Here is a 27,029-nt window from a genome sequence, read left to right as displayed (position 1 = left end):
TGTTTGGTCCTGTCCGGGGGTATCATCGGATGGGGCCACAGTGTCTCCTGACCCCTCCCGTCTCAGTCCCCAGTATTTATGCTGCAGTAGTTTGTCAGGGGGCTAGGGTCAGTTTGTTATCTGGAGTACTTCTCCGGTCTTATCCGGTGTCCTGTGTGAATTTAAGTATACCCTCTCTCAGAGGACCTGAGCCGTAGGACCATGCCTCAGGACTACCTGGCATGATGACTCCTTGCTGTCCCCAGTCCACCTGGCCGTGCTGCTGCTCCAGTTTCAACTGTTCTGCCTGCGGCTTTGGAATCCTGACCTGTTCACCGGACGTGCTACCGTAGGACCAACCATCTATGTAGAGAACACAACAGCACCTCTCAGTCTGTGTAGAGAACACAACAGCACCTCTCTGTCTGTAGAGAACACAACAGCACCTCAGTCTGTAGAGAACACAACAGCACCTCTCAGTCTGTAGATAACACAACAGCACCTCTGTCTCAGGCTGTAGAGAACACAACAGCACCTCTGTCTCAGGCTGTAGAGAACACAACAGCACCTCTGTCTCAGGCTGTAGAGAACACAACAGCACCTCTGTCTCAGGCTGTAGAGAACACAACAGCACCTCTGTCTCAGGCTGTAGAGAACACAACAGCACCTCTGTCTCAGGCTGTAGAGAACACAACAGCACCTCTGTCTCAGGCTGTAGAGAACACAACAGCACCTCTGTCTCAGGCTGTAGAGAACACAACAGCACCTCTGTCTCAGGCTGTAGAGAACACAACAGCACCTCTGTCTCAGTCTGTAGAGAACACAACAGCACCTCTGTCTCAGTCTGTAGAGAACACAACAGCACCTCAGTCTGTGTATCTGATGCCGTCCCCATAGCATTGAATGCAAGATAAGCAAGCATCTGGCCTCAAGCAAGCTGTTAACATTTAAAAGAGTAAAGCTGAGTGAACTCAGCTGTGGATGGTCCTGGCACTCACAAAAAAAGAAAAGGAAGCCAGTTTAGATTTGACTTCAGACAAATCGCCTCAGAAACCAAACATCATTACTGATTGAAAAAATAATTGTTTCATCTTGTTAGCTAGCTAAAAATCATCCCTTTCCTAAATTAGCCATGGATGGAGATAGGGATTTGGACTTGTGGTTTTCCTTAATTCTCCGTACTGGCCAATGATTATTAAAGGCGATTCTGATCCAGCCATTAATTCATACATTGTTGTGCTCCTGAGAGGATGGAAGGTCAATATGTAGAAGGCTAAATGTTAACTAGCCGGCCTGGCGTATTTTTGCCCATTAAAGTTAGGCTAGCGAGCATTTTAGCCAGGTAGCCTAGGACAACATAAAAAGCTTGTACTATGAGTGTCACCATGGCATTGGCTTGAGACAATTATTATTATTTTTTTTACACAAAACAATACGATATTTAGCTCATGTTGAGTGGACTTAATTGTTGTGTGTTTTAGTCAGTCTAATGAAGTTGGAATAGTGGAGGCAGCTCCTGTTCTTTGCTACTTTGTTATTTTCTGGTAGTCTGAAACATTACCTTGCTTGACCATGCAATATGCTTTGTGAACTCCACAGGACAGAGGTTTCTCTCCGGTCCCGGCCTTTAGACATCTCTCAGCGTCGAGACCGATATGAACTAGCCACTTTTTGACTCACAAGTTCTGATTAAGGCTGAAATTTCAACCATAATATAGTTGTATCAATAAAAACAATGGTGAGCTTTGCACCCTTTCAATGATAATCACGATCTCGATTCAGCACCCTCCACTTCTTTCCACTCACTGGGCCAGAAAAGGCAACGAATTAAAGTAAATCTCAAAATGCATCTTTATTCACAAAAATGTTCATCTTTTAATAATTACAGACATGTTACACACACACACACAGGACAATCCAGAAATTAAAGTGCTGAATGAGAGTGGAAGTTGGTGTAGTAGACTCTGAAAATCACCAGTATCATTTCACAACATGTGCAAAACAACTCACTGAAGACCAATAGAGCTGAAAATGGTTCAAGAATAAAATTTGGACACCAGTTCTTAAAACAGCTTTCACAAAACCAGAAAATTAAGACCCGAGATTCTGATCATACTGTCAGTTATGCGCCTTCTGAGAAAAACGGCAGTGTTCCCATGTTGAGAGAGAGACAGCATTGACCAGAAAACTCTATTTCTCAGCTCAAAAATCAGAAAATTACCTTTTTTATTTTTTTAAATGGCACATAGCTAACAATGGATTGAATCCTGGCCTTAATCTAAGTAACCAGTTCATCAATGTAAACTGGTTGCTAAGCAACTAGTGGATGCGACAGGCAACAACCGAAGTCGAATCTCATTCTGGGGAAAACATCACACCAAAATACTGACTTAATTTCTCCAGCTGCTGCTCTTCTTCCCCTTCAGTCATTCCGAAAACGCCCCGGGCTGAGCAAGCAGACACCTTCAACTCTGTCGCAACGTGATGAAATCTATTAGGCTAAATGAATGCAGTAACTATCAATGAAACCCTTTGGAGACTTCACTAGGAACACTTCAGGACTCAACTCCTCAGTGAAGAGATTCAACGTTCTGTCTTTGTAAAAACAACTTGAAAACATAGTTTTCCCCCCTCCTCCCATTATTTTTGACATTCACTAGCAGTAAATGTCCTCTGACAACGCAGATACTGATTGGACAGACTGGTTGATGGTCTGGTTCTTTTGGTTCAACCAGTGTTCCATGACATTTCACTTACCCAGAATCACATTCAATGTCTTGAACAGTTGGTGACAACATGACAGACATTCAAAGTTACCAACCCCCCCCCCATATCTCTGTTCAACACAGTGTCTTCCTAACAGCTGAAACCATATCTCCCCCGAACTCCAACAGGTCACACTGCTCCAGCTCGTCATATCTGCCTGAACGTAGGAAACAGATAACGGTTGTCTTACAGGCGTCTATACAGGGCTCTGACACATGGCCTTTATGTCTGAAGTACCAGAACCGCTGAAACACACGGTCGTCCTGGAGGAAGGTCCTGATTAGCCCGTCCCAGTCCGACGGGAACAGGGATGAGACGCCGTAGGCTTCAGAAGCACGGTAGAGGAGGGTCCATTTGGGGTTTGGGTCAGGTGGAAGATGGCGTGTTGTGAGGTGGTGGGGAGCAGGGAGGAGAACCCCCTTCAGGCTGTCGGTTAGCCTCTGTAAGGTTTAAGATATACGTCTCATGGTCCAGAACAAACCGGGAACTGCCCTTGTAGTTACCGCCGACCAGGTAGACCCGGTAACCTGGCAACCGGAAACATTTAGAGAAGCTCTATGATTTGTTTTCTGTCTCTAGTACATGACTATACAACAGTTTGAGATCTTGTCTTCGTGACAGAGTAGAAGAGACCATACATTCGGATTGAGAGGCAACAAATTCCAGTGTGGGTGAGGGGATGTTAGGGCAGGGGTCTGGCAATCGGTGGCTATAGAGTCTGACCCGGTTGGAGGTGTGTGTGTGTGAGGGGATGTTAGGGCAGGGTCTGGCAATCGGTGGCTATAGAGTCTGACCCGGGTTGGAGGTGTGTGTGGGTGAGGGGATGTTAGGGCAGGGGTCTGGCAATCGGTGGCTATAGAGTCTGACCCGGGTTGGAGGTGTGTGTGGGTGAGGGGATGTTAGGGCAGGGGTCTGGCAATCGGTGGCTATAGAGTCTGACCCGGGTTGGAGGTGTGAGTGGGTGAGGGGATGTTAGGGCAGGGGTCTGGCAATCGGTGGCTATAGAGTCTGACCCGGGTTGGAGGTGTGCGTGGGTGAGGGATGTTAGGGCAGGGGTCTGGCAATCGGTGGCTATAGAGTCTGACCCGGGTTGGAGGTGTGCGTGGGTGAGGGGATGTTAGGGCAGGGGTCTGGCATCGGTGGCTATAGAGTCTGACCCGGGTTGGAGGTGTGTGTGTGTGTGAGGGGATGTTAGGGCAGGGGTCTGGCAATCGGTGGCTATAGAGTCTGACCCGGGTTGGAGGTGTGAGTGGGTGAGGGGATGTTAGGGCAGGGGTCTGGCAATCGGTGGCTATAGAGTCTGACCTGGGTTGGAGGTGTGTGGGTGAGGGGATGTTAGGGCAGGGGTCTGGCAATCGGTGGCTATAGAGTCTGACCCGGGTTGGAGGTGTGAGTGGGTGAGGGGATGTTAGGGCAGGGGTCTGGCAATCGGTGGCTATAGAGTCTGACCCGGGTTGGAGGTGTGTGTGGGTGAGGGGATGTTAGGGCAGGGGTCTGGCAATCGGTGGCTATAGAGTCTGACCCGGGTTGGAGGTGTGAGTGGGTGAGGGATGTTAGGGCAGGGGTCTGGCAATCGGTGGCTATAGAGTCTGACCCGGGTTGGAGGTGTGCGTGGGTGAGGGGATGTTAGGGCAGGGGTCTGGCAATCGGTGGCTATAGAGTCTGACCCGGGTTGGAGGTGTGTGTGTGTGTGAGGGGATGTTAGGGCAGGGGTCTGGCAATCGGTGGCTATAGAGTCTGACCCGGGTTGGAGGTGTGTGTGTGTGAGGGGATGTTAGGGCAGGGGTCTGGCATCGGTGGCTATAGAGTCTGACCCGGGTTGGAGGTGTGTGTGGGTGAGGGGATGTTAGGGCAGGGGTCTGGCAATCGGTGGCTATAGAGTCTGACCCGGGTTGGAGGTGTGTGTGGGTGAGGGGATGTTAGGGCAGGGGTCTGGCAATCGGTGGCTATAGAGTCTGACCCGGGTTGGAGGTGTGTGTGGGTGAGGGGATGTTAGGGCAGGGGTCTGGCAATCGGTGGCTATAGAGTCTGACCCGGGTTGGAGGTGTGTGGGTGAGGGGATGTTAGGGCAGGGGTCTGGCAATCGGTGGCTATAGAGTCTGACCCGGGTTGGAGGTGTGTGTGGGTGAGGGGATGTTAGGGCAGGGGTCTGGCAATCGGTGGCTATAGAGTCTGACCTGGGTTGGAGGTGTGTGGGTGAGGGGATGTTAGGGCAGGGGTCTGGCAATCGGTGGCTATAGTCTGACCCGGGTTGGAGGTGTGTGTGGGTGAGGGGATGTTAGGGCAGGGGTCTGGCAATCGGTGGCTATAGAGTCTGACCCGGGTTGGAGGTGTGTGTGGGTGAGGGGATGTTAGGGCAGGGGTCTGGCAATCGGTGGCTATAGAGTCTGACCCGGGTTGGAGGTGCGCGCATGTACCTGGGTTGAGGTTGACATAGGTGGTGATGGAGGGAGCGATGAAGGCCACGCCCACAGCCCTAGTCATCGTCGCCTCATCATAAAACATCTGAAACTCATCCATGTGTGTGTGGCCGAAGAACTGACCTGTGATCGTACCCTCATACCTAGACACAGACGGACACATTAAAACCACCCACAGCAGAACAAATCTGATCCATAACTACAGTCAGAAAGAACTAGTTCATAAACCTCTCCCTCAGGAAAAGACTTGGACTATTTTGTTGAAGCCCTGAACTAGCTCACCGGGGTTAATCTAGTCAAGGGCTTGCTGGTTAGTTGGTGTTCTCAGGAACGGGTCCCTGAGGAGAGGTGTGAGAACCAGTGACAGAACTGAATGTGGTCTGGAGTCCACATGACTATATAAAATAAATTAACTGACAGATTGGTACCAGTCTGGGATTTTTAATACATATATATTATCTCTCACTCTCAACACGAGTAGATTATATAACCCCAGGCTGGAACACACTGAACAATTTATTTTTTTAAATAAAAAAAACACATGTTAAGTGGTCCCATGTTTTCTGAGACAAAATAAATAAGATCAGACATGTTCCAGACATACAACAAGCTTCTCATTTACTGTGTTGACATCCCTGTTAGTGAGCATTTCTCCATTTACCAAGATCCACCTGACAGGTGTGGCATATCAATATGATTAAACAGCATGATCATTACACAGGTGCACTTTGTGCTGGGGACAGTAAAAAGCCACTCTAAAATGTGCAGTTTTGTCACACAACACAATGCCACAGATGTCTCAAGTTGAGGCATGCCGACTGCAGGAATGTCCACCAGAGCTGTTTCCAGAATTTCGAACATAGGTTATTTTAGAGAATTTTGCAGGACATCCAACCGGCCTCACAACCACGCCAACCTAGGACCTCCACGTCCAGCTTCATCACATGTGGGATCGTCTGAGACCAGCCACCCTGACAGTTGATGAAACTGAGGAATATTTCTGTATGTAATAGAAAGTCCTTTTGTGGGGAAACAAAAAACCCTCATTCTGATTGGCTCCAAAGTAGATGGGCCTATGCCCTCCCAGGCCCACCCATGGCGGTGCCTCTGCATGCAGTGGCTACCAAGGATAAGAGAACTGTTACATGAACACACGCAGACAGTGATGCCAACTGGCGAGGGTCCAAAATGGTGATACTTTTTCAAACACGCAAAACAAATCCCTGCTAGGGGGAAACACAGGGTTTAACTAAGTAAAACAAAATACTATAATCTACATGATCAGTCTGTGTCAAATAAGTGGTTAATGTGAACCTAACTCGCAGCTAAAAAAAAAAAAATGTAAAGAAAGCCAATGTTAATCGGCATGACTGATTAATTAGGGCTGATTTTAAGTTCATTACAATGGGCATTTTTGGATTCCGATTCCATTGCACTCCACGAGGAGACTGAGTGGCAGGCTGACCACCTGTTGTGTGAGTGCAACAAGGAGCCAAGTTAAGTTGCTAGCTAGCTAACTTATCTTAACATAATCACTAGTTAACTACACATGGTTGAGGATATTACTAGTTTAACTAGCTTGTCCTGTGTTGCAAATAATCAATGCGGTGCCTGTTAATTTATCATCGAATCACAGCCTACTTCGCCAAACGGGTGATTTAACAAGCGCATTCGCACAAAAAAGCACCGTTGCCTCGCCCCGGTCTCTCTCACCTACCGTTGCCTCGCCCCGGTCTCTCTCACCTACCGTTGCCTCGCCCCGGTCTCTCACACCTACCGTTGCCTCGCCCCGGTCTCTCACCTACCGTTGCCTCGCCCCGGTCTCTCACACCTACCGTTGCCTCGCCCCGGTCTCTCACCTACCGTTGCCTCGCCCCGGTCTCTCACCTACCGTTGCCTCGCCCCGGTCTCTCACCTACCGTTGCCTCGCCCCGGTCTCTCACCTACCGTTGCCTCGCCCCGGTCTCTCACCTACCGTTGCCTCGCCCCGGTCTCTCACCTACCGTTGCCTCGCCCCGGTCTCTCACCTACCGTTGCCTCGCCCCGGTCTCTCACCTACCGTTGCCTCGCCCCGGTCTCTCACCTACCGTTGCCTCGCCCCGGTCTCTCACCTACCGTTGCCTCGCCCCGGTCTCTCACCTACCGTTACCTCGCCCCGGTCTCTCACCTACCGTTACCTCGCCCCGGTCTCTCACCTACCGTTACCTCGCCCCGGTCTCTCACCTACCGTTACCTCGCCCCGGTCTCTCACCTACCGTTACCTCGCCCCGGTCTCTCACCTACCGTTACCTCGCCCCGGTCTCTCACCTACCGTTACCTCGCCCCGGTCTCTCACCTACCGTTACCTCGCCCGGTCTCTCACCTACCGTTACCTCGCCCCGGTCTCTCACCTACCGTTACCTCGCCCGGTCTCTCACCTACCGTTACCTCGCCCGGTCTCTCACCTACAGTTACCTCGCCCGGTCTCTCACCTACAGTTACCTCGCCCCGGTCTCTCACCTACCGTTACCTCGCCCGGTCTCTCACCTACCGTTACCTCGCCCGGTCTCTCACCTCGCCCCGGTTCACCTACCGTTACCTCGCCCGGTCTCTCACCTACAGTTACCTCGCCCCGGTCTCTCACCTACAGTTACCTCGCCCGGTCTCTCACCTACCGTTACCTCGCCCGGTCTCTCACCTACCGTTACCTCGCCCCGGTCTCTCACCTACCGTTACCTCGCCCCGGTCTCTCACCTACCGTTACCTCGCCCGGTCTCTCACCTACCGTTACCTCGCCCGGTCTCTCACCTACCGTTACCTCGCCCGGTCTCTCACCTACCGTTACCTCGCCCCGGTCTCTCACCTACCGTTACCTCGCCCCGGTCTCTCACCTACCGTTACCTCGCCCCGGTCTCTCACCTACCGTTACCTCGCCCCGGTCTCTCACCTACCGTTACCTCGCCCCGGTCTCTCACCTACCGTTACCTCGCCCCGGTCTCTCACCTACCGTTACCTCGCCCCGGTCTCTCACCTACCGTTACCTCGCCCCGGTCTCTCACCTACCGTTACCTCGCCCCGGTCTCTCACCTACAGTTACCTCGCCCCGGTCTCTCACCTACCGTTACCTCGCCCCGGTCTCTCACCTACCGTTACCTCGCCCCGGTCTCTCACCTACCGTTACCTCGCCCCGGTCTCTCACCTACCGTTACCTCGCCCCGGTCTCTCACCTACAGTTACCTCGCCCCGGTCTCTCACCTACAGTTACCTCGCCCCGGTCTCTCACCTACCGTTACCTCGCCCCGGTCTCTCACCTACAGTTACCTCGCCCCGGTCTCTCACCTACAGTTACCTCGCCCCGGTCTCTCACCTTCCGTTACCTCAGTTACTGTTCAGGGAGACGCACTGCTGTAACGGGACAAGTCTCTTCTTTCAGTCCGGCGCTGTGTTCTGTTGCCATGTGAACGACTGGCTGAGCCTTGGAAACAGCCGGGATTGGTCCAAACGCACATCACTCATTCACTGACAGCCAATAGTGATTCTAAGACCCCAGCCTCCTTCCCGTAACTCAACCCCCCCCCCCCCCCAAACTTCCCATCGGGATCTACACGAATCACTTAGGTCCCCTATATTGGATTCAAAATGGCGAATTTCGCATCCCTGACCATCTCTTCCTACCGGTTGATGATGTGGTAGTAGTTCCAACTCCAGCTGCTCAAACAGAGACCAGGGGGATGTGACCGATGATGTGGACCTGAGACAGAGACAAGGGAGAGGGGACCCAGCGAGACAAGGGAGAGGGGGACCCAGCGAGACAAGGAGAGGGGACCCAGCGAGACAAGGGAGAGGGGACCCAGCGAGACAAGGGAGAGGGGGACCCAGCGAGACAAGGGAGAGGGGGACCCAGCGAGACAAGGGAGAGGGGGACCCAGCGAGACAAGGGAGAGGGGGACCCAGCGAGACAAGGGAGAGGGGGACCCAGCGAGACAAGGGAGAGGGGGACCCAGCGAGACAAGGGAGAGGGGGACCCAGCGAGACAAGGGAGAGGGGGACCCAGCGAGACAAGGGAGAGGGGGACCCAGCGAGACAAGGGAGAGGGGGACCCAGCGAGACAAGGGGGAGGGGGACCCAGCGAGACAAGGGGGACCCAGTGAGACAGAGACAAGGGGGACAGTGAGAGCCATGAGAGAGAAAGATACAATGGTTATAGGTTAGTTACACCCCTATTCTCAACCCTCACTCCCTCCTTCCCAAATCCTCCTCCCGTCTGTAGCCTGCAGTATATTGACCAGAAAGTAGAGTGGGTTATCACCCTCTCCTCATTGGTCTGTAGTATATTGACCAGACAGTGGAGTGGGTTATCACTCCCTCTCCTCACTGGCCTGTAGTATATTGACCAGACAGTGAAGTGGGTTATCACACTCTCCTCACTGGTCTGCAGTATATTGACCAGACAGTGGAGTGGGTTATCACTCTCTCTCCTCACTGGTCTGCAGTATATTGACCAGACAGTGGAGTGGGTTATCACTCTCTCTCCTCACTGGTCTGCAGTATATTGACCAGACAGTAGAGTGGGTTATCACTCTCTCTCCTCACTGGTCTGCAGTATATTGACCAGACAGGAGTGGGTTATCACTCTCTCTCCTCACTGGTCTGCAGTATATTGACCAGACAGTGGAGTGGGTTATCACTCTCTCTCCTCACTGGTCTGCAGTATATTGACCAGACAGTAGAGTGGGTTATCACTCTCTCTCCTCATTGGTCTGCAGTATATTGACGAGACAGTGGGTCATCACTCTCCTCACTGGCCTGTAGTATATTGACCAGACAGTGGAGTGGGTTATCACTCTCTCCTCACTGGTCTGCAGTATATTGACCAGACAGTGGGTCATCACTCTCCTCACTGGCCTGTAGTATATTGACGAGACAGTGGAGTGGGTTATCACTCTCTCTCCTCACTGGTCTGCAGTATATTGACCAGACAGTGGAGTGGGTTATCACTCTCTCTCCTCACTGGTCTGCAGTATATTGACCAGACAGTAGAGTGGGTTATCACTCTCTCTCCTCATTGGTCTGCAGTATATTGACGAGACAGTGGGTCATCACTCTCCTCACTGGCCTGTAGTATATTGACCAGACAGTGGAGTGGGTTATCACTCTCTCCTCACTGGTCTGCAGTATATTGACCAGACAGTGGGTCATCACTCTCCTCACTGGCCTGTAGTATATTGACGAGACAGTGGAGTGGGTTATCACTCTCTCTCCTCACTGGTCTGCAGTATATTGACCAGACAGTGGAGTGGGTTATCACTCTCTCTCCTCACTGGTCTGCAGTATATTGACCAGACAGTAGAGTGGGTTATCACTCTCTCTCCTCATTGGTCTGCAGTATATTGACGAGACAGTGGGTCATCACTCTCCTCACTGGCCTGTAGTATATTGACAAGACAGTGGAGTGGGTTATCACTCTCTCCTCATTGGTCTGCAGTATATTGACCAGACAGTGGGTCATCACTCTCCTCACTGGCCTGTAGTATATTGACCAGACAGTGGAGTGGGTTATCACTCTCTCTCCTCACTGGTCTGCAGTATATTGACCAGACAGTAGAGTGGGTTATCACTCTCTCTCCTCACTGGTCTGCAGTATATTGACCAGACAGTGGAGTGGGTTATCACTCTCTCTCCTCATTGGTCTGCAGTATATTGACGAGACAGTGAGTCATCACTCTCCTCACTGGCCTGTAGTATATTGACCAGACAGTGGAGTGGGTTATCACTCTCTCCTCACTGGTCTGCAGTATATTGACCAGACAGTGGGTCATCACTCTCCTCACTGGCCTGTAGTATATTGACCAGACAGTAGAGTGGGTTATCACTCTCTCTCCTCACTGGTCTGCAGTATATTGACGAGACAGTGAGTCATCACTCTCCTCACTGGCCTGTAGTATATTGACCAGACAGTGGAGTGGGTTATCACTCTCTCCTCACTGGTCTGCAGTATATTGACCAGACAGTGGGTCATCACTCTCCTCACTGGCCTGTAGTATATTGACCAGACAGTAGAGTGGGGTATCACTCTCTCTCCTCACTGGTCTGCAGTATATTGACCAGACAGTAGAGTGGGGTATCACTCTCTCTCCTCACTGGTCTGCAGTATATTGACCAGACAGTGGAGTGGGTTATCACTCTCTCTCCTCACTGGTCTGCAGTATATTGACCAGACAGTGGAGTGGGTTATCACTCCCTCTCCTCACTGGTCTGCAGTATATTGACCAGACAGTGGAGTGGGTTATCACTCTCTCCTCACTGGTCTGCAGTATATTGACCAGACAGTGGAGTGGGTTATCACTCTCTCCTCACTGGTCTGCAGTATATCGACCAGACAGTGGAGTGGGTTATCACTCTCTCCTCACTGGTCTGCAGTATATCGACCAGACAGTGGAGTGGGTTATCACTCTCTCCTCACTGGTCTGTAGTATATGGACCAGACAGTGGAGTGGGTTCTCTCCTCACCCTCTCTCCCTTCTCTTCACTGGCCTGTAGTATGTGGATCAGCCACTGGAGCTGGTTAGCAGGGTCAGTAGAGTTGACCATCAGCCAGTAATTTTCCCTGGCACAGAAGTTCATGTTCAGAGACACCACTCGAAGACCTGGCTGGACCTCTACCGTGTAGAACCCACCATGCCTGGAGAGAGAGGAAAATTCATTTTAGAATAAGGCTGTAACAAAATGTGGAAGAGTAGAGGTCTGAACACTATGTATGCGTTCAGCTGATCCAGGGATTGTGAGATCTGGCAATGAGGTCTGCAATGCAGTCGGGGAGGAGGAAGGAGATACCTAGTCTGTTGTACAACTATATGCATTCAACTGAAATGTGTCTTCCACAGTTTTCCCCACAGATCAGCTAACCTCATCATAGGATACAACAACCTGATACCTGGATAGGTGTGTAACATAAACTACGTCAATCTAGTGCCCAAATGCAGTCGTTGACATGGCACACAACCATTGGTTGACGCATGCAACGACTGAGCAGGGGAATACAACCACTACCTCAGAACTACCTCAGAACTACCTCAGAACTACCTCAGAACTACAGAGGACTGTCTGGATCCTACCAACCACTACCTCAGAACTACCGAGGACTGTCTGGATCCTACCAACCACTACCTCAGAACTACCTCAGAACGACAGAGGACTGTCTGGATCCTACCAACCACTACCTCAGAACTACAGAGGACTGTCTGGATCCTACCAACCACTACCTCAGAACTACAGAGGACTGTCTGGATCCTACCAACCACTACCTCAGAACTACCGAGGACTGTCTGGATCCTACCAACCACTACCTCAGAACTACAGAGGACTGTCTGGATCCTACCAACCACTACCTCAGAACTACCTCACCACTAGAGGACTGTCTGGATCCTACCAACCACTACCTCACCACTACAGAGGACTGTCTGGATCCTACCAACCACTACCTCAGAACTACAGAGGACTGTCTGGATCCTACCAACCACTACCTCAGAACTACCTCAGAACTACAGAGGACTGTCTGGATCCTACCAACCACTACCTCACCACTACAGAGGACTGTCTGGATCCTACCAACCACTACCTCAGAACGACAGAGGACTGTCTGGATCCTACCAAGAACTACCTCAGAACGACAGAGGACTGTCTGGATCCTACCAACCACTACCTCAGAACTACAGAGGACTGTCTGGATCCTACCAACCACTACCTCAGAACGACAGAGGACTGTCTGGATCCTACCAACCACTACCTCAGAACTACCTCACCGCTACAGAGGACTGTCTGGATCCTACCAACCACTACCTCAGAACTACCTCACCACTACAGAGGACTGTCTGGATCCTACCAACCACTACCTCAGAACTACCTCACCACTACAGAGGACTGTCTGAATCCTACCAACCACTACCTCAGAACTACAGAGGACTGTCTGGATCCTACCAACCACTACCTCAGAACTACCTCAGAACTACAGAGGACTGTCTGGATCCTACCAACCACTACCTCAGAACGACAGAGGACTGTCTGGATCCTACCAACCACTACCTCAGAACTACAGAGGACTGTCTGGATCCTACCAAGCACTACCTCAGAACGACAGAGGACTGTCTGGATCCTACCAACAACTACCTCAGAACGACAGAGGACTGTCTGGATCCTACCAACCACTACCTCAGAACGACAGAGGACTGTCTGGATCCTACCAACAACTACCTCAGAACGACAGAGGACTGTCTGGATCCTACCAACCACTACCTCAGAACTACAGAGGACTGTCTGGATCCTACCAACCACTACCTCAGAACGACAGAGGACTGTCTGGATCCTACCAACCACTACCTCAGAACTACCTCACCACTACAGAGGACTGTCTGGATCCTACCAACCACTACCTCAGAACTACCTCACCACTACAGAGGACTGTCTGAATCCTACCAACCACTACCTCAGAACTACCTCACCACTACAGAGGACTGTCTGGATCCTACCAACCACTACCTCAGAACTACCTCACCACTACAGAGGACTGTCTGGATCCTACCAACCACTACCTCAGAACTACAGAGGACTGTCTGGATCCTACCAACCACTACCTCAGAACTACAGAGGACTGTCTGGATCCTACCAACCACTACCTCAGAACTACAGAGGACTGTCTGGATCCTACCAACCACTACCTCAGAACGACAGAGGACTGTCTGGATCCTACCAAGCACTACCTCACCACTACAGAGGACTGTCTGGATCCTAACAACCACTACCTCAGAACTACCTCACCACTACAGAGGACTGTCTGGATCCTACCAACCAACCTGGGATCAGTTTCCGATAAGTACAAATCTGGGATCAGTTTGATGTTTTTGTCTAGTTAAATAAAATTAAATTCAAAATTAAGAACTGTTGAACTAGAAGATTCTCAAGTTAAATCATTATCAGACCTAAGAGTCTTCAGGGCCTGTTCTGGTAACCAAGGCGCCCACTCCTCGGCCATGGTGTCATAGAGCCAGTGTGACGACCGGTTGCCATGGACGAACGGCGGGGGGAAACTGTTGACCGGGGTGCTCTCATGGTTACCGATCGCCGGGTACACCTTCAAGTTACCTAGGTGACTACAGAGAGTAAAATAAGGTGGTCAGTTACCATTCAACTTGTGCACACACACACACACACACACACACACACACACACACACACACACACACGAGAGATTGTGTACCTGTGTATCAGTCTGAGTGATTACGGTGAGTTCAGACAGTTGCTGCTTCCTGGTTTGAGACCAGATGTTATGAGCAGGTATATCTCCTGTCCAGTAGACCCAGTCCCACGGTCCAGTTCGCGCTGCGTTCTCCAACATGTTCTCCACAGTTCTCAGGGGCAGGTCACATTTACTGTAGGAGCCCCAGAACCCAGCCGCTCTCTGATTCCAGCTGGGAGATCCAGACTCATTACGACAGCACAGCGGGTCCTTACAGTCAGCAGAGCTCCCCACTGCATACTCCTGTTCACAAATAACACCAGGATGGACATTACAGTTGTATTTTAATGTTGCGAAAGCAGCAGCTACTCTTCCTGGGGTCCATATAAAACAAGACATTATAGAACAGGAATAATGTTTGGCCACAATGAATGACGCGTGAAGCGATTTTGCGTTAGCTGAAGGCGAAGCTAAATGTATTTCTGTAATGGGTGGTCAAAAAGGTCTATCAGAGAAGTCTACCAGAGAAGTCTACCATCACAAACAATGGAGAAAATGCATCCCATAACATTTTACCATGGAAACAGCTGTTCTATCATTCAGCCTATAGTAGCAGCCAAAGAGTGGTGTTCAATGTAGACCTACATTCCAGGAGACGTTTTGGGAGGGGGTAACAAAATTATGGGTGTGACAACCTGTTAATCCTCTTGTCCTTTAGACAAGGTGATTGATTATGTGTTTGATGCAAGAAACCACTTTACAAAATAAAATGCATTATTCCCCATACCAGAGTTTGTACCTTCAGACACATGAAATGGTTCACAATGGGAACAGTTGGCCTACTACCCAGCGCGCAGGGCAGCCGAATCAAACGACCAACATATCTGTGTTCCTAGTCAGGTGAAATCCATAGATTAGGGCCTAATGAATGTATTCCCAGTCATGTGAAATCCATAGATTAGGGCCTAATGAATGTATTCCTAGTCAGGTGAAATCCATAGATTAGGGCCTAATGAATGTATTCCTAGTCAGGTGAAATCCGTAGATTAGGGCCTAATGAATGTATTCCTAGTCAGGTGAAATCCGTAGATTAGGGCCTAATGAACGTATTCCTAGTCAGGTGAAATCCGTAGATTAGGGCCTAATGAATGTATTCCCAGTCAGGTGAAATCCGTAGATTAGGGCCTAATGAATGTATTCCCAGTCAGGTGAAATCCGTAGATTAGGGCCTAATGAATGTATTCCCAGTCAGGTGAAATCCGTAGATTAGGGCCTAATGAATGTATTCCCAGTCAGGTGAAATCCGTAGATTAGGGCCTAATGAATGTATTCCCAGTCAGGTGAAATCCGTAGATTAGGGCCTAATGAATGTATTCCCAGTCAGGTGAAATCCGTAGATTAGGGCCTAATGAATGTATTCCCAGTCAGGTGAAATCCGTAGATTAGGGCCTAATGAATGTATTCCTAGTCAGGTGAAATCCGTAGATTGGGGCCTAATGAATGTATTCCTAGTCAGTTGAAACGTGAGATTGGGCCTAATGAATGTATTCCTAGTCAGTTGAAATCCGTAGATTAGGGCCTAATGAATGTATTCCTAGTCAGGTGAAATCCGTAGATTAGGGCCTAATGAATGTATTCCCAGTCAGGTGAATGTATTCCTAGTCATTAGATTAGGGCCTAATGAATGTATTCCCAGTCAGTTGAAATCCGTAGATTAGGGCCTAATGAATGTATTCCTAGTCAGGTGAAATCCGTAGATTAGGGCCTAATGAATGTATTCCTAGTCAGGTGAAATCCGTAGATTAGGGCCTAATGAATGTATTCCTAGTCAGTTGAAATCCGTAGATTAGGGCCTAATGAATGTATTCCTAGTCAGTTGAAATCCGTAGATTAGGGCCTAATGAATGTATTCCTAGTCAGTTGAAATCCGTAGATTAGGGCCTAATGAATGTATTCCTAGTCAGTTGAAATCCGTAGATTAGGGCCTAATGAATGTATTCCTAGTCAGGTGAAATCCGTAGATTAGGGCCTAATGAATGTATTCCTAGTCAGGTGAAATCCGTAGATTAGGGCCTAATGAATGTATTCCTAGTCAGGTGAAATCTGTAGATTAGGGCCTAATTAATTTATTTACGTCAGCTGATTTCCTTACACGAATTCACTCATTAAAATTGTTCCCTTTATATTTTTTTGGTCCAGGATACATAACCGAGCAGAAATTACAATAAGCAAGATAATGCTTAGGCGACTCCGAAGTTTACCTTGCTAAATTAGTGCATAATTCCCTCCTTTAGACAAGCATGCATTCACATTCGCTTGTAAAAATGTCCAAACGCACCAACAATGGCATTTGGCAGCACCTACACACACACACAACTTTATGAGCTGGATTGCCCGTCTTTGCAATTAGTTTATTTGTGTGTTAGCATATTTAGTTAGCAGCCTCCATTGAAATCCAGTATTAATTGTGCTGATTTTGCTACTATTGTAATGACAGGCAGGGAGCAGGACTCGAACCCTCGACCTTCTAGCCCAAAGGACAGTGCCGCAAAAACACGTTCGAACGGCAGTGTCGGTTTCCGTGCTTGTAAACCCAGGGTAGTTTCAGTATTCTGGTAACAGACAACACCCCCCCCATGGGCTTTTTGGAATGTGTTCGCGCCCCCTTATGTACTAAACCGGTGTCACTTTAAATCCTAGGACGAGAGATGATAATCTGGATACCACTCAACCGTACTTCACTGACATTTCACAGAGTTTGTCAACGTTTACTTAAAGGCAAGGTCGAAAGTTTGTTATTAAAAATGACCCATCAACTTCAATGAACGACAGATTGGGTTTTCTGCCCATGAAATCATTTAAGCTATCCCCCCCATTGGGTTTTCTGCCCATGAAATCATTTAAGATACTCCGCCCCCATTTGCCCATGAAATCATTTAAGATATTCCGCCCCCATTGGGTTTTCTGCCCATGAAATCATTTAAGATATTCCGCCCCGCCCCACTGGGTTTTCTGCCCATGAAATCATTTAAGATATTCCGCCCCCCACTGGGTTTTCTGCCCATGAAATCATTTAAGATATTCCGCCCCCACTGGGTTTTCTGCCCATGAAATCATTTAAGATATTCCGCCCCCCCCACTGGGTTTTCTGCCCATGAAATCATTTAAGATATTCCGCCCCCCTCCACCCCCCCCCATTGGGTTCTGCCCATGAAATCATTTAAGATATTCCCCCATTGGGTTTTATGTCATTCATCTTGGTAAAATAATTTATTTTTGTTGGGTTTAGTAACATCTCAATGGACAGTACGTCAACCAATCAGCTGAGCAGCCTGACTTGTTTGAATCTCTTTAGGCTCAAACCATTGGCCTCGTCATTGCCACAATTATGGTCACTACAGCCAATGGGAACGGATATTTCTTTGGAGCAAAGGCTCTGGCGAATTAGTGAAGATATAATCAATACAAGCGATGTCACAAATCCAAACCTAATTGATACTCAATCTAGCTGGTTGAGTGATAAACCTGGGTTATATTACATGCGTTAGAAGTTCTTCATTCGGACACCTAGTTTACTAACCAGTTAATGTTCAGGTCACCCAGAAAAAAAAAAGAGACCTCTTTATCATCATACACTGCACACGTTATCCAAATACTGACTGTTAACACTTGGTGGCCTTCAGCAGCCCAAAAAAATAATATATATATATATATATATGAGGCAGGTGAACTTGTAACCACAACACTTAACATGAGCTTCACAGAAATGTGGCTATGAAACAGAGCGCCACCTCCGCCATTGGCATTCCTGTCTTTTCTGCACATGCATCATTGTATAGCTACTGCTTTATCAAAAGGAATGATCAAGGTGAGTGGCACTCCCAGAGGCACTCCCAGAGGCACTCCCAGAGGCACTCCCAGAGGCACTCCCAGAGGCACTCCCAGAGGCACTCCCAGAGGCACTGGTCAACATATTAATGAATTAGATGAGCTAGTTCAGGACTACAACCACAGTGAAACGTCTTCCGAGGAGAGGTCTGGAAAAACTGCCCTACCACATTTTGACTAACCTGATCCCAGTGTATGTCTGTGAGGAAGAGGACCCTGCTCTGTGGTGCTCCAGGCTTGGGGGGTGCGGGCGGGGTGACTGGGGGTTTGGGGATCCGGGGTAGGGTTACGTTCCAGGGAGCATAGATATCGAAGCGTCCGCATGACCTCCCAACCAGCAGAGCACAGGCCTCCGACGGCCACAACAGAGACTGTTGCAAGGCCCTGAAAAACAGGAGGAAGGACATAACCATTATTTACACCTGCCCGTCTCCATGGAAACACAGGCATGTGGTCCAGGTGCAGCGAAGCACATCACCTCTTTAAATAAATGCGGAGGACAGCATCTCTTCAGAGGCTAGGTGTATTCACTCACTGTCCCACCATGCACTGCAGCAAACTTCTAGAACACCAGATATCAGATAATCAAGACCAATCCCAAGCCTACCTGATGAAGTCATCTCTGAACAGCTCTGTGATTTGACGACAGACCCGCTCTTCAGCCAGGTGGAGACGGATACAGGCCTCACCCACAGCCCGCGCAACACGTTCCTCATTAACGTCACTCTACATGGGACAGGAAGTAGTGAGGAGAGAGGTTAAACTGATATACAGGCCTCTCCCACAGCCTGCTCATCACTGGACATGGGAGAGGCGAGAGGTTAGACTGATACAGGCCTCATCACATCACATCACATGGGAGAGGAGAGAGGTTAGACTGATACAGGCCTCATCACATCACTGTACATGGGAGAGGAGAGAACCACCAATTTCCTCAGATACGAGATATATTTTTATTGCAACCTTAATCTTAATTTATATAATAATCAAAATCCTGATGGGATGAGTCCAGATTCTCTGCTTATTCCCTCCTGATTTTGTGAATCTACTAACCAGGTTCTCAACCCTATTGGTTCATCACATCACTGTACATGGGGAAGGAGAGATTTCATGATACAGGCCTCTCTCACATCACTGTACATGGGAGAGGAGAGAGGTTAAACTGATACAGGCCTCATTCACTGTACATGGTAGACTGTTCTCATCCACAGTACAAAGAACTTACAGGCCTCATCACATCCAGCTGGTACCTGGTTCCTATTACACAGTCATGAACTAAGGTTAGACTGATACAGGCCTCATCACATCCAGCTGGTACCTGGTTCCATATTACACAGTCAATGAACTATCATCATGGGAGAGGACCAGACCCAGCTGGTACCTGGTTCATATTACACAGTCAATGAACTATCACTGTACATCAGACTGATACAGACCCAGCTGGGAGAGAGAGGTTACCTGGTTCAGGCCTATTACACAGTCAAGGAGAACTAATCAGACCAGACCCAGCTGGTACCTGGTTCCTATCACATCAGTCAATGAACTAATCAGACCAGACCCAGCTGGTACCTGGTTCCTAGGTTACACAGTCAATGAACTAATCAGACCAGACCCAGCTGGTACCTGGCCTCATATTCACAGTCAATGAACTAATACAGACCAGACCCAGCTGGTACCTGGTTCCATCACTGTACACAGAGGAGAGAGTTGAACTAATCAGACCAGACTGACAGGCCAGTTCAATGAACTAATCAGACCAGACCCAGCTGGTACCTGGTTCCTATTACACAGTCAATGAACTAATCAGACCAGACCCAGCTGGTACCTGGTTCCTATTACACAGTCAATGAACTAATCAGACCAGACCCAGCTGGTACCTGGTTCCTATTACACAGTCAATGAACTAATCAGACCAGACCCAGCTGGTACCTGGTTCCTATTACACAGTCAATGAACTAATCAGACCAGACCCAGCTGGTACCTGGTTCCTATTACAGTTAATGAACTAATCAGACCAGACCCAGCTGGTACCTGGTTCATATTATACAGTCAATGAACTAATCAGACCAGACCCAGCTGGTACCTGGTTCATATTATACAGTCAATGAACTAATCAGACCAGACCCCGCTGCCATCTCATTGGTGTCTAAGCAGACCGGGAACGTTACCCTATCACAACCCTTCTTGGTTGTTAGGGGGATGAAGCACGACGTTGAGATCTGGCTATCTGCAGTGTCAACCAAAAGCACACCGTTAGCCTCAGTGACGTTCACTCACCACCAGGCCAAACCACAGAGCAGTCTTCTCGTCAGGCCTCTAATCTGTTTTACTTTCAGTTGTCTTCAGACAACAGATCGCGTTACACCCTAGTTTAAAAAAAATAAAAAATAAAGTGTGATCTTGGTTGCTCGTCATTTCAGCTACCTTAGTTTGTTGACAGACAGATGAACAGGCCTGGAGTGCTTGCTACTAGGATGAAGTATCATGGAACATCCAACCCTGTCTGTTTACCCTCATCTAGCCCCCGTATCAGTTGTGTTGCTCAACAACCCTGTCCGTTTACCCTCATCTAGCCCCTGTATCAGTTGTGTTGCTCAACCACCCTGTCTGTTTACCCTCATCTAGCCCCTGTATCAGTTGTGTTGCTAAACCACCAACCCTGTCTGTTTACCCTCATCTAGCCCCCGTATCAGTTGTGTTGCTCAACAACCCTGTCTGTTTACCCTCATCTAGCCCCTGTATCAGTTGTGTTGCTAAACCACCAACCCTGTCTGTTTACCCTCATCTAGCCCCTGTATCAGTTGTGTTGCTTGCTAAACTGTATCAGTTGTGTTGTGCCAACCCCTGTCTGTTTACCCTCATCTAGCCCCTGTATCAGTTGTGTTGCCCCCCTGTCTGTTTACCCTCATCAGCCCCTGTCATTATTGTTGCTCAAGCCCCTGTTGTTGCTAAACCACCAACCCTGTCTGTTTACCCTCATCTAGCCCCTGTATCAGTTGTGTTGCTAAACCACCAACCCTGTCTGTTTACCCTCATCTAGCCCCTGTATCAGTTGTGTTGCTAAACCACCAACCCTGTCTGTTTACCCTCATCTAGCCCCTGTATCAGTTGTGTTGCTAAACCACCAACCCTGTCTGTTTACCCTCATCTAGCCCCTGTATCAGTTGTGTTGCTAAACCACCAACCCTGTCTGTTTACCCTCATCTAGCCCCTGTATCAGTTGTGTTGCTAAACACCAACCCTGTCTGTTTAACCTCATCTAGCCCCTGTATCAGTTGTGTTGCTAAACCACCAACCCTGTCCGTTTACCCTCATCTAGCCCCTGTATCAGTTGTGTTGCTAAACCACCAACCCTGTCTGTTTACCCTCATCTAGCCCCTGTATCAGTTGTGTTGCTAAACCACCAACCCTGTCCGTTTACCCTCATCTAGCCCCTGTATCAGTTGTGTTGCTAAACCACCAACCCTGTCTGTTTACCCTCATCTAGCCCCTGTATCAGTTGTGTTGCTAAACCACCAACCCTGTCTGTTTACCCTCATCTAGCCCCTGTATCAGTTGTGTTGCTAAACCACCACCCTGTCTGTTTACCTCATCTACCATCAGTTGTGTTGCACCACCCTGTCTGTTTACCCTCATCTAGCCCTGTATCAGTTGTGTTGCTCAACAGTTTACCCTCATCTAGCCCCTGTCAGTTGTGTTGCTAAACCACCAACCCTGTCTGTTTACCCTCATCTAGCCCTGTATCAGTTGTGTTGCTAAACCACCCTGTCTGTTTACCCTCATCTAGCCCCTGTATCAGTTGTGTTGCTAAACCACCAACCCTGTCTGTTTACCCTCATCTAGCCCCTGTATCAGTTGTGTTGCTCAAAACCAACCCTGTCTGTTTACCCTCATCTAGCCTCTGTATCAGTTGTGTTGCTAACCACCAACCCTGTCTGTTTACCCTCATCTAGCCCCTGTATCAGTTGTGTTGCTAAACAACCAACCCTGTCTGTTTACCCTCATCTAGCCCCTGTATCAGTTGTTGCTAAACCACCAACCCTGTCTGTTTACCCTCATCTAGCCCCATCAGTTGTGTTGCTAAACAACCCTGTCTGTTTAACCTCATCTAGCCCCTGTAACTAAACAACCCTGTCTGTTTACCCTCATCTAGCCCCTCAGTGTTCAGTCTGTTTGCTCTAAGTTGTGTTGCTAAACCACCCCTGTCTGTTTACCCTCATCACCAACCCTGTCTGTTTACCCTCATCTAGCCCCCGTATCAGTTGTGTTGCTCAACAACCCTGTCTGTTTACCCTCATCTAGCCCCTGTATCAGTTGTTGCTAAACCACCAACCCTGTCTGTTTACCCTCATCTAGCCCCTGTATCAGTTGTGTTGCTAAACCACCAACCCTGTCTGTTTACCCTCATCTAGCCCCTGTATCAGTTGTGTTGCTAAACCAACAACCCTGTCTGTTTACCCTCATCTAGCCCCTGTATCAGTTGTGTTGCTAAACCACCAACCCTGTCTGTTTACCCTCATCTAGCCCCTGTATCAGTTGTTGCTAAACCACCAACCCTGTCTGTTTACCCTCATCTAGCCCCCGTATCAGTTGTGTTGCTCAACCACCAACCCTGTCTGTTTACCCTCATCTAGCCCCTGTATCAGTTGTGTTGCTAAAAACCGTCTGTTTACCCTCATCTACCCTGTCTGTTTAAACAACTGTTTAACCTCATCTAGCCCCTGTATCAGTTGTGTTGCTCAACAAGTTGTTTGCATCTAGCCCCTGTAACTAAAACAACCCTGTCTGTTTACCCTCATCTAGCCCCTGTATCAGTTGTGTTGCTCAACAACCAACCCTGTCTGTTTACCCTCATCTACCCTCAGTTGTGTTGCTAAACCACCAACCCTGTCTGTTTACCCCATCTGTATCAGTTGTGTTGCTAAACCACCAACCCTGTCTGTTTACCCTCATCTAGCCCCTGTATCAGTTGTGCTGCTAAACAACCGTCTGTTTACCCTCATCTAGCCCCTGTATCAGTTGTGTTGCTCAACAACCCTGTCTGTTTACCCTCATCTAGCCCCTGTATCAGTTGTTGCTAAACCACCAACCCTGTCTGTTTACCCTCATCTAGCCCCGTATCAGTTGTGTTGCTAAACAACCCTGTCTGTTTACCCTCATCTAGCCCCTGTATCAGTTGTGTTGCTAAACCACCAACCCTGTCTGTTTACCCTCATCTAGCCCCTTACCCTCAACCCTGTCTGTTTAGCCTCATCTAGCCCCTGTATCAGTTGTGTTGCTAAACAACCCTGTCTGTTTACCCTCATCTAGCCCCCTGTATCAGTTGTGTTGCTAAACAACCCTGTCTGTTTACCCTCATCTAGCCCCTGTCTGTGTTGCTAAACAACCCTGTCTGTTTAACCTCATCTAGCCCCTGTATCAGTTGTGTTGCTAAACAACCCTGTCTGTTTACCCTCATCTAGCCCCTGTATCAGTTGTTGCTAAACAACCCCTGTTTACCCTCATCTAGCCCCCTGTCTGTTGCTAAACAACCCTGTCTGTTTACCCTCATCTAGCCCCTGTATCAGTTGTGTTGCTAAACCACCAACCCTGTCTGTTTAGTTTAGCCCCTGTATCAGTTGTGTTGCTAAACAACCCTGTCTGTTTACCCTCATCTAGCCCCTGTATCAGTTGTGTTGCTAAAACAACCCTGTCTGTTTAACCTCATCTAGCCCCTGTATCAGTTGTTGCTAAACAACCCTGTCTGTTTACCCTCATCTAGCCCTGTATCTGTTTAAACAACCCTGTCTGTTTACCCTCATCTAGCCCCCGTATCAGTTGTGTTGCTAAACCACCAACCCTGTCTGTTTAACCTCATCTAGCCCCCCTATCAGTTGTGTTTGCTAAACCACCAACCCTGTCTGTTTAACCTCATCTAGCCCCTGTATCAGTTGTGTTGCTAAACCACCAACCCTGTCTGTTTACCCTCATCTAGCCCCTGTATCAGTTGTGTTGCTAAACAACCCTGTCTGTTTACCCTCATCTAGCCCCGTATCAGTTGTGTTGCTAAACCACCAACCCTGTCTGTTTAACCTCATCTAGCCCCCTATCAGTTGTGTTGCTAAACCACCCTGTCTGTTTACCCTCATCTAGCCCCCGTATCAGTTGTGTTGCTAAACCACCAACCCTGTCTGTTTACCCTCATCTAGCCCCTGTATCAGTTGTGTTGCTCAACAACCAACCCTGTCTGTTTACCCTCATCTAGCCCCGTATCAGTTGTGTTGCTCAACAACCAACCCTGTCTGTTTACCCTCATCTAGCCCCCGTATCAGTTGTGTTGCTAAACCACCAACCCTGTCTGTTTACCCTCATCTAGCCCCTGTATCAGTTGTTGCTAAACCACCAACCCTGTCTGTTTACCCTCATCTAGCCCCTGTATCAGTTGTGTTGCTCAACAACCAACCCATCTATTCTGCCCGACCAAGCAAAAAGGTAGTAACTGCTCAGAGTGGAACTGAGAAAAATTGCTTTTAAATTTACCTTGGTTTCACAGTAACTTTATCCAGTTACTGGCTAACATGACCCCCATTGTCTCCTAAAGACAATAGAGGCAGGATACTTGCCCACATGATTAGGTATATTGAAATGTAGTAAAAACAAATTACATTGCTCATTTGGTCAAACATGTGTTAGTTACTGTCTTTTTGCTTGGTAGGCCAATATTGCTTGCCCATTGGCATTGCCAGTTTGATAAAGCTCTGCCAACTCAAGGTCACATAGATAAACCGTTTTAGTTCACAGAACCGGGTCACGGCTAGTGCTGCTGCACTAAGTCACGTGATCCGCTGCACTAAGTCACGTGATCCGCTGCACTAAGTCACGTGATCCGCTGCACTAAGTCACGTGATCCGCTGCACTAAGTCACGTGATCCGCTGCACTAAGTCACGTGATCCGCTGCACTAGTGAGTCACGTGATCCGCTGCACTAAGTCACGTGATCCGCTGCACTAAGTCACGTGATCCGCTGCACTAAGTCACGTGATCAGCTGCTAAGTCACTAACCAAGTCACGTGATCCGCTGCACTAAGTCACGTGATCCGCTGCACTAAGTCACGTGATCCGCTGCACTAAGTCAAGTGATCCGCTGCACTAAGTCAAGTGATCCGCTGCACTAAGTCACGTGATCCGCTGCACTAAGTCAAGTGATCCGCTGCACTAAGTCAAGTGATCCGCTGCACTAAGTCAAGTGATCCGCTGCACTAAGTCAAGTGATCCGCTGCACTAAGTCAAGTGATCCGCTGCACTAAGTCAAGTGATCCGCTGCACTAAGTCAAGTGATCCGCTGCACTAAGTCAAGTGATCCGCTGCACTAAGTCAAGTGATCCGCTGCACTAAGTCAAGTGATCCGCTGCACTAAGTCAAGTGATCCGCTGCACTAAGTCAAGTGATCCGCTGCACTAAGTCAAGTGATCAGCTGCACTAAGTCAAGTGATCAGCTGCCCCACGTGTTAGTACCGACATGCACTAAGTCAGTTCTCCCTGCACTACATAAAGTAATCCGCTCACAGGCGTTTACAGTGTACTAAGTCAAGTGTCAGCTGCACGGTTATTAGTTCAAGAGCCCTACAGATTGCGTTGAGAGAATAGTGTGCAAGGGCCATAAGAATAGGGTTAGGGCGCAGTAGTGTACTATTAGGGAATAGTGCCCTAAGCTCTGGTCTGAAGAGTAGTGTACTATATAGGGAATAGGGTGCCATAGGGCTCTGGTCTAAAGTAGTGCACTATATAGGGAATAGGGTGCCATAGGGCTCTGGTCTAAAGTAGTGTACTATATAGGGAATAGGGTGCCATAGGGCTCTGGTCTAAAGTAGTGCACTATATAGGGAATAGGGTGCCATAGGGCTCTGGTCTAAAGTAGTGTACTATATAGGGAATAGGGTGCCATAGGGCTCTGGTCTAAAGTAGTGTACTATATAGGGAATAGGGTGCCATAGGGCTCTGGTCTAAAGTAGTGTACTATATAGGGAATAGGGTGCCATAGGGCTCTGGTCTAAAGTAGTGTACTATATAGGGAATAGGGTGCCATAGAGCTCTGGTCTAAAGTAGTGCACTATATAGGGAATAGGGTTCCATCTTACCAGCAGAGCGACATCCAGGATGGTGAAGAGGACTTTGCACACTGGACAGGTCAGGTTCCGCCAGTTGAACCCGACCCGGAGACGCCCGACCTCTTCCAGAAACGTTATGCCCGGTTTCCCCTCGTCCTGCACGGGGAACGAGGTCCCCAACGGTACCGAGCACAACACCAGAACACAACACAGCAACCCCACCGCGCAGGGGATAGGTGCGAAGCGCATTGTTCTGCTCAACAGCGGAGTCAGCTCGCCGAAAGGGATTCAAAACAATGTTTCAGTCCAATAGTTGAAAAATAAATTACAAAAATAAACCATCCAAATTGCTTTTTTTTCTAAAAACTCTAGTTGCTTAGTTAACTAGTCAGCTATCACGCAATAACCAAGTTTGCATTCGCAGCTGTTGTGTTCTGTTTGGTTGCGACACCGATGTAATAAAAAAAAACAGGAAGCGCTGTGATGACAGCTTTGTTTCCCTCTTTATAAAAGCCTACAGCGCTGCAATAAATAGAAACGATAAGTGACAAACTCGAGTGCTGCTGAATCGAGAGCGCAACCTTCGGGTCTAACACCCCACAACTGCTGAACAACAAACAAACACAGACGAATGGCCCGATGACTGCCTTGTTTTATGAGCCAGTACAGAGATCAGCT

At 48.7% G+C, this 27,029-nt stretch overlaps 1 protein-coding gene and 3 long non-coding RNA genes across 10 annotated transcripts; 1 reads left to right on the top strand and 3 right to left on the bottom strand.

Annotated features, from left to right (window-relative positions):
* Positions 1–1,806: 1,806 nt before the first annotated feature.
* Positions 1,807–27,029, bottom strand: smpd1 (sphingomyelin phosphodiesterase 1). The gene is given in 12 exon segments (XM_052520083.1): positions 1,807–3,123; positions 3,170–3,272; positions 5,163–5,308; positions 8,820–8,877; positions 8,880–8,895; positions 11,655–11,826; positions 14,120–14,290; positions 14,398–14,411; positions 14,413–14,679; positions 18,447–18,648; positions 18,872–18,990; positions 26,382–27,029. Coding segments are annotated over 12 exon segments (1,791 nt in total). The 5' UTR covers positions 26,601–27,029; the 3' UTR covers positions 1,807–2,819.
* On the top strand, positions 3,553–5,149 carry LOC127930564 (uncharacterized). 7 transcript variants are annotated; one of them, XR_008138089.1, is made up of 5 exons: positions 3,553–3,696; positions 4,206–4,278; positions 4,351–4,423; positions 4,571–4,789; positions 5,003–5,149. It is a non-coding gene; the product is annotated as an uncharacterized LOC127930564 (long non-coding RNA). The 7 variants fall into 7 exon arrangements; XR_008138091.1 differs by having other exon boundaries at positions 4,351–4,498; positions 4,644–4,789; XR_008138090.1 differs by having other exon boundaries at positions 4,351–4,498.
* LOC127930565 (uncharacterized) lies at positions 3,916–5,142 on the bottom strand. The gene is made up of 3 exons (XR_008138094.1): positions 4,992–5,142; positions 4,560–4,922; positions 3,916–4,050 (listed from the first exon to the last, which is right to left on the bottom strand). It is a non-coding gene; the product is annotated as an uncharacterized LOC127930565 (long non-coding RNA).
* On the bottom strand, positions 12,322–14,102 carry LOC127930566 (uncharacterized). The gene is made up of 3 exons (XR_008138095.1): positions 13,943–14,102; positions 13,627–13,858; positions 12,322–12,448 (listed from the first exon to the last, which is right to left on the bottom strand). It is a non-coding gene; the product is annotated as an uncharacterized LOC127930566 (long non-coding RNA).

The sequence above is a fragment of the Oncorhynchus keta genome, chromosome 6 (assembly GCF_023373465.1).
Source record: "Oncorhynchus keta strain PuntledgeMale-10-30-2019 chromosome 6, Oket_V2, whole genome shotgun sequence".
Classification (NCBI taxonomy): domain Eukaryota; kingdom Metazoa; phylum Chordata; class Actinopteri; order Salmoniformes; family Salmonidae; genus Oncorhynchus; species Oncorhynchus keta.
The sequence above is the reverse complement of the archived record's forward strand: the minus strand, read 5'-3'. Positions and strand labels throughout refer to the sequence as shown.